The 7,085-nt window shown below is 37.3% G+C and overlaps 1 protein-coding gene across 1 annotated transcript; it reads right to left on the bottom strand.

Annotated features, from left to right (window-relative positions):
* Window positions 1–222: 222 nt before the first annotated feature.
* Window positions 223–6,027, bottom strand: LOC112508806 (mitogen-activated protein kinase 9-like). Its single transcript, XM_025113585.1, has 12 exons — window positions 5,585–6,027; window positions 4,046–4,448; window positions 3,610–3,737; window positions 3,471–3,530; window positions 3,233–3,382; window positions 2,861–3,016; window positions 2,302–2,439; window positions 2,140–2,213; window positions 1,900–2,011; window positions 1,633–1,676; window positions 1,455–1,587; window positions 223–347 (listed from the first exon to the last, which is right to left on the bottom strand). Exons 1-12 carry the CDS (start codon window positions 5,600–5,602, stop codon window positions 312–314), a joined length of 1,452 nt encoding a protein of 483 aa, XP_024969353.1. The 5' UTR covers window positions 5,603–6,027; the 3' UTR covers window positions 223–311.
* Between the last annotated feature and the right edge of the window lie 1,058 nt (window positions 6,028–7,085).

The following is a 7,085-nucleotide window of genomic DNA, read 5'->3' as shown; positions in this document are numbered from 1 at the left end:
CAAGCTCAAACCAATCAGACACCACCCTTGTGGTTAATTCCTCAGCCACTTTGTGATTGGTATGATCAGACAATACAAACATTTGAGATTATAAAAGTTGATGATTAATTAAGGATCAAGCAATCACCAGAAATTGGACAAAATTAGTTCTGCAAATGCTAATTGAAGACAGAATATACAGTTTCTCCTTTAAATTACTTGCAGAAAGAAGAACATGCCAAATTAGATCAATTGTGTATGAAATTTACCTTTTTTTTTTACATTTTAGTATGTAACAAATATCTTCGTCTTTGCACCCTTGGAACGAAAGATTACTGCTCTTTTTGTTGGTCGTCATCCGCTTCTTCCTACAAAAGTCAACATGAATGGTCGGTATTAAGGGTGTGCAGAAAGTCATCTGATCCAAATAGGACTGACCAATTCAATTAGAACCGACCCACCATAATCTGATATCCAATTGTAATTGGATCGGATTGGATGCAAAATTTCAACATCCAAATTGGATTGGTCGGTTCTTGGTTGGCGGTCCATCATCCAATAAAACCGAACCGATCCAATCCGTTGACCATCCAATGCCTATCCAATTATCATCCAACTAAACCACAAGGGTGGTGCCTGATTGGTTTAAGCTTGGCTCCAAAGGTCAAAAGTACCAGGAGGTCCAAGTTCAAATCCAAGGAGGAATAAAAATCCCCTTGTGGCCATGGAGGTTCAAATGCGGTGACCCTGGGCTATCTGCAAAGCAGGTGGTTGCCCTGGGATTAGTGAGCTCGCATAGTGGGTTGGATATCCAGGTTAATCAAAAAAAAATTTATCATCCAACTACCATCCAATTAATAATTATATATAATTATTAATATTTTACGATATTGTTCTTTTGTTGATATTTTTATGCATTATTTTTTAATAACTTAAGAAATATATCATTAATTAGTTGAAAATTGGATCAATATGATCCAATGAATAACCAATAATAATATCAAAATGAATGGAACCGAACCGATCCAATCATCAATGGATTGGATTGGATGTCCAATATTAGTTGGACTGTATCGGATGACAAAATCCAACATACAATGGATGATTGGATCAGATTTGATCCACCTAAATCCATCGGATTTCAACCGACGAGCACCCCTAGTCAATATATATGATTGCAAATCGTCAACATACTGTTTCAACCCGACCCACAAATGACAAGGGACCAAAGGGTCCTCACCGAATTCCCATTTGATATACTCAGAACCCTTAAAATTGCAATACTCGATTTAACGTTGAACATAAATAGACGACAACAAACAAATATTCAAGTATTCTCAAGGTTACTAGGGATTTTCCTGGCTGTTATTTCCAGGTCCCCACGGGATTAGTCGAGGTGCTTGCAAAACTGGTCCGGACACCCACAATTAACCAAGAAAATAAACTAACATGAAATACTGAGAAATTGAAGTTACCTCCGTAGGTTGTGTTCCTTTCACTCCTATACACTTGGAAGCGCTAATACTCGCACTCTTTAACAAGCTACGAGCACTGTAGTTTCCTTTATTAACTCCATTTTGTGCATTTGAATTTTCTGGTCCTTCGGGACTATCAAGTGTCGAAGCAACATATTCCGAAGTTCGTTTTTCCAACTCGTTTTCTTCAGAAGTACCTTCCTCCTTCGGTGCAGGCACGCGCTCCCTGGATTGAAGACATAATATATTAAAATCCCCTACTGACTTGCCAAACCAAACGAAACGAACCCAGTATATCCGACTCAAAGCAGGTTCTTGGAGGTGAGATATACACACATTTGTCCTTTATCCCAAAGGGTATAACAGTTGTTTCCATGAAAGACCCCCAGTTTGTGCAAAAGTGAGTGAAAATGGAAGAAGAACCAAGACTAGTAAACAAAGTAACTTGCCTTGGAAGTGAGGCATGTTGCCTTAGAAGTGGAGTCTTGCTACTACTTCCGCCTTTACCATAACCCTCCTCAAGATGTGCGAATTGCCGTTTAAATCGATCAACCCCACTAAAAAGAAATAACAACACGATGATTCAATGGGTATCCGTATCCAAAAGAAATGTTACAACCGTTCATGCCAGTTAATTTGATTAAATTGAACGGAAATGACCGTAAACAGTAAGTGTATATATGACCTCGGGTACAAGAAGCTAGTTTGTTCACCACCACGCAAGTATTCCTGAAGCATTTGAGGATGATACTCCAAGATCTGGTTATATATACCAAGACGATTCATAAAAAAAACAATATCAACGCGATCATGATTATGATAAAAGTTAAGTGATAGCTAGGCAGACCTCTCGATAGATCAACTCTCTAACATCATCTTTTCCCAATTTCCTCCTCTCAAACTCGAATTCAAGTTTTGATATGGTCTGAGTGGATGGTTCTCGGTCCACATTTGACAAGCCATTAAAGTAAGGATCGGCTAGTGACTACAAAAGAAAGCAAATTGTTAGGATATATGAAACCCGAGGGAAGTTCTGTTAGGAACCAACAATTGATTAGGAACCTGGGAACCGGCCACAACACACCATGTGTCCCTCTTCGGATTCATCATGAATCACACAAATAACACGCCCATATTCCGGATGAATATGCCACGTGTCACACTGTGGACGGTTCCCGAGTTTCTAATCAATTTTAGGTTCCTAACGAACTTGCCCTATGAAACCACATTGAATCTTTCCCTACATTTGTACAGGTTGGTTGTTTGTAAGTATCCAATGTGGGACTCTGGTACAAATATATATACACACACACACACACACACACACACACACACACATATATATATATATCAGAGTTGTTTCCTTTCACGTATAAAAAGTCATAAACCTCAATGGTCAAGCATACCTCTTCAGCTGATGGTCGGTCTTTGGGATCAAATGAAAGTAGGCGTTCAAGTAGGCGAAGAGCCAAAGGATCTGCGTTAGGAAATTTGTGGGCGAAAGGAACTGGCTGTTTTTTCCGCATACTATTGAGATACCTTCTTGCCTTCTCATTGCGAATCTGCATATTTTCAGATGAGCTTTTATTTTCAAGTAAAATCAGTTTCCAACCACAGTTCAATTTCATTCTCACCACTTATATGTAAATGTAATGTTTTAAAACTCAAACCGCTCACTGACCCATAGAAGCTAATCAACCAACAGGCAAACCATTATCGCGCATGACATACACACACACACACACATATATATATATCTATAAAACAAGAGAGCTAACCCTTGCAATAGACTCGGGAGGAGGAGTGCCAAGCAAATCAGTCATGAGATCCAACTGATGTACCACATTCTTTCCAGGAAACAAAGGTTTCCCTGTAAGCATCTCTGCAAATATGCATCCAATGCTCCAAATATCAATGGCAGGAGTATACTGCAATAGAGACCATCTTAGCATTTGCCATTAATAAACACCACACAAACACATGTTATAAGAAAATTGCAGATTGCAGACATCATACTTTAGAGAAAAAGGAGCCACAGAGTTCAGGAGCACGATACCACCGAGTTGCAACATAATCCTGCATTAATCAAAAGATGTAATGTAACTAGAAAACGTTGGTTACAAAAGGGGACAGTGCACAATGAAGACATACATACCGTCCAGAATATGGCTGATGGTGCATCGTTAAATGATACCCGTGCAAGACCAAAGTCACAAATCTTCAATTTACAGTCAGCATTAGCAAGAATGTTTTTGGGCTTTAAATCTCGATGAAACACATTTGCTGCAAAAATTATATGAATATCATAATCATATATATAGAGTTGATTGGGTTCTGGTGAGAACAACCCCTTTTCATAGAACATGAGAAAAAGCAAAGGCATCCTTATATTGGGTGAACGTAATATTCATGATGAATGTCGTGACAGATATTCATGACGAATAATATTCATCACGAATACTCACAAAATAAGTGGTTCCTAAGTTCCTAAATTTAAGGTTCCTAAATGAATCTCCCCTATATACACACACACACACACACGAGCAGCAGCAGCAAGTATGGATGGTATTGCTAGAAAACAACCTAGGTACCTGAGTGAATATACTTTAGTCCACGAAGAAGCTGGTACAAGAAAAACTGATAATGTTCGGGTGTGAGATCATCATTTGCCCTAATAACCTGGTGAAGGTCAGACTCCATCAATTCAAAAACTACATAAATGTCCCTAAACTCTCTTCTAGATGGAGGAAGCATAATATGCCTAATTTCTACAATATCCGGATGCCTCAGCAATCGAAGAAGCTTAATTTCTCTAAGAATTCTTGTGGCATCAGAAACATGATCAAAAACATCATTAATCTTCTTAATGGCAACCCTTTCTCCTGTGAGCGTATCAGTAGCAGATCCTACAACACCATAACTGCCTTTACCAATAACTTCTTGAACTTGGTATCTACTTGCCTCTCCATACTCTGTGAAGAACTCTGCTTCGAGCTGAGTAAAGAACAACAAGAACAAGTATTTGATTACGGTCAACTGCTCTGCATGACTTCCACAAAGAAACATAATCCTAGTAAAAGAAAGCAGCAGCATGTTGCATTCATAGATAAAATACAGACCCACGAGATGTATACAGACCTTACCTCCGTCCCACGAGACAAAGAGGCTTGCAGTCATACATACAGAGATGATAATGACAAAATAACGGTATTTTGACAAATTGGGTAAGCACCAACCAGGTAAGAGTGCGGTCTGGGTAAACGGTGACTGAAAATGGTTGTTTACTAAAGAAATTTGTAGCAAGTGCTTACTGATAAAAATAATAACATAAGAAAAAGAATGTCCTTTAATTTGCATGTTTAAACACACTAGCTTCAAGCATAATCTTTTTTGGAAATAAGAACAATCACATAAGAAAAAGAAGCATACGTTTCAACAACGACAAAGATCACATGCTACGTACGTTGTAAACATAATTTCTAAATTCATATAGCCCAAGCATATATCCGCACCTAAACGCACCAAAAGTTTATGATTATAGCCTCAACATTTTTCCCAAGGCAAAAACTAACAGGTCCGAGATCACTATGGTTGTTTTTATGATTGAAATGATCATATAAACAGAAGGAGCCTCTAACACTTCTCGCAGGCAAAACACTAATAGTTTCCAAAACATCATGTTGTTATCACAAATGGGGTTGATACAAGTAGGATCTTTGCATCCTAAAAGACATCCAGAAATCTCAGAAGGTCCATTTGGGCTAGAGAATATATAAATAGGACCAACTCTTAAGCAAATATAATGGCTAAAAGATAGGGGCATGCAACATCAAATTCATGTATGATGGGATTAGTCATAGCAAATGAACAAATGGATCAACAAAAATATGGATTTGTACTGTACTTATGAAGATGACAGTGATCATATAGATATCAGATACATAGACCCCTCCTAACCAAAAAGTCCAAATATATGTATCCATCTATTATCACGAAATTGCAATCGTCAAGTATTCAATAAATTTGACCATGATACATATTAATCTAATTTATGTGTTTAATCAAGAACAAAAACAAAAACAAAACGAATCATCAAGGCCAATGACAGAAAATCTGCAACAGATAGAGACCCTTTTGAGAGGATCCATAGGAACAGAGGATTAGGGTGGAAAATCGATGCGCCTGATCGTCTTAAGTGCAGAAGGATGGAAATCTTCAACAATTGTGAGTTGGGTATTAGATTATGATGATGGTTTGTGTTCATAATCGGGATTCAGAACACCAGCATTGGGGTTAGTGGAAGTAATCGAGGAAGATAGATGATTATGACGTTGAAACGAAGGAAGAATCCCATCCACGAATGGTGAAATCCCCATAAAACCCGGTGACATTTGTCCACAAATTACTTGAGACACAAAAACAACCCCTTAATTCTCGGTTCCCTTCTCGTATCGGAGCCAGTCAATCTCAGCATTCGCCGTTGGGTCTCGTGTGTGTTTCACAGGAGTTCCTCCAATGGATTTAGTGGAGGAAAAGGGGCATAAAACGAAATGGGTGACATATATTTTCATCGAGTGTTTCTTCTCGGTTGGTCTTTGCAGCTAACTTATGTTCGATCGTTGCAGAAGAAGGGATGTTCAAATCTCTCCAAGAATTTATAGTTCCAGATCCCACAAATGGATCCCACGGCCACTTTACATGGTGTTCTAAAAAGATGGAAAGGTAATGGGAATTTTGAGAAAAGTTTTATTTATTTATTTATTTTATTTGACAAAAAAATCTGTTTTTTTTAATGATTCTAAATCTTTCTGAATAATTTTGTATCTTGGTGAAAGACATTACATGTTGATTCAAAAGAAATATTTGAAGATTTGATGACTATTGAAGATTCTAAAGATCGACTCAATATGCAGATTTTAATCCAAAGACTGTAATTGCTGCTTGAATACAAAGGGAAAGATTGTTTCAAAGCTGAAGATATGTTTCGTTGACAAAGTATGCTCGTCTTCAAAGAAGGAGATTGTTAGAGTGTTGATATTTGTTGAACTGTGATCTCGAATACAAAAGAGGAGATTGTTAGGTCAAAATATTATTGTATCCCAGATCACCGTTTCTGAAGACAATTGTTGAAGATGGGAAGGTCAAAGCTTAAAGTCAACATTGTGTTTAATTGTACTTTGACTTGTATGTTTAGTCAATCATATAAATAACTTGTTAACAATAGTTTGTAGTTAGATCTTAACGTGCTATTCATTTGTTACATTCTAGAGAGAGAAGGTAGTGAGAGAAACATGTAGAGTGAGAGAGTTTATCAGTATACATGAATCATGAATTTCAATTTGACGTATAGGAGAGAACTGAGTTAAATTTTGAATATACATGATTACCCGATTGCATTGCATACAAATGTGTTATTGAGAATTTTTCTTATGTGATTTTGTTGTTAGATGTGAAGATTTTTCTATAGCACTCTGTCGTTATAGTTTTCCCTTGAGTTTTTTACGAGCTCATTTTTTTGTACAGTGCAAGAATTGATTTACATTCAAGGCATGAGCAAGTGTACGTTGAGACTGTAATGTTATGTTTGAAATGTTTTATGGAGCATACTTTTGTTTGTTGTCGTCATTGTTT

The sequence above is a fragment of the Cynara cardunculus genome (genome assembly GCF_001531365.2).
Source record: "Cynara cardunculus var. scolymus isolate 2C chromosome LG 1, CcrdV1, whole genome shotgun sequence".
NCBI classification, from domain to species: Eukaryota; Viridiplantae; Streptophyta; class Magnoliopsida; order Asterales; family Asteraceae; genus Cynara; species Cynara cardunculus.
Note: the sequence above shows the minus strand (reverse complement) of the source record. Positions and strands in the feature narration are given on the sequence as shown.

Coding starts and splice junctions, on each gene's coding strand:
- LOC112508806 (XM_025113585.1), bottom strand. Junction 3,017..3,232: donor CTCCCGAGTCTATTGCAAGG/GTTAGCTCTCTT, acceptor GAAAATATGCAG/ATTCGCAATGAGAAGGCAAG. Junction 2,012..2,139: donor ACTAGCTTCTTGTACCCGAG/GTCATATATACA, acceptor ATTTCTTTTTAG/TGGGGTTGATCGATTTAAAC.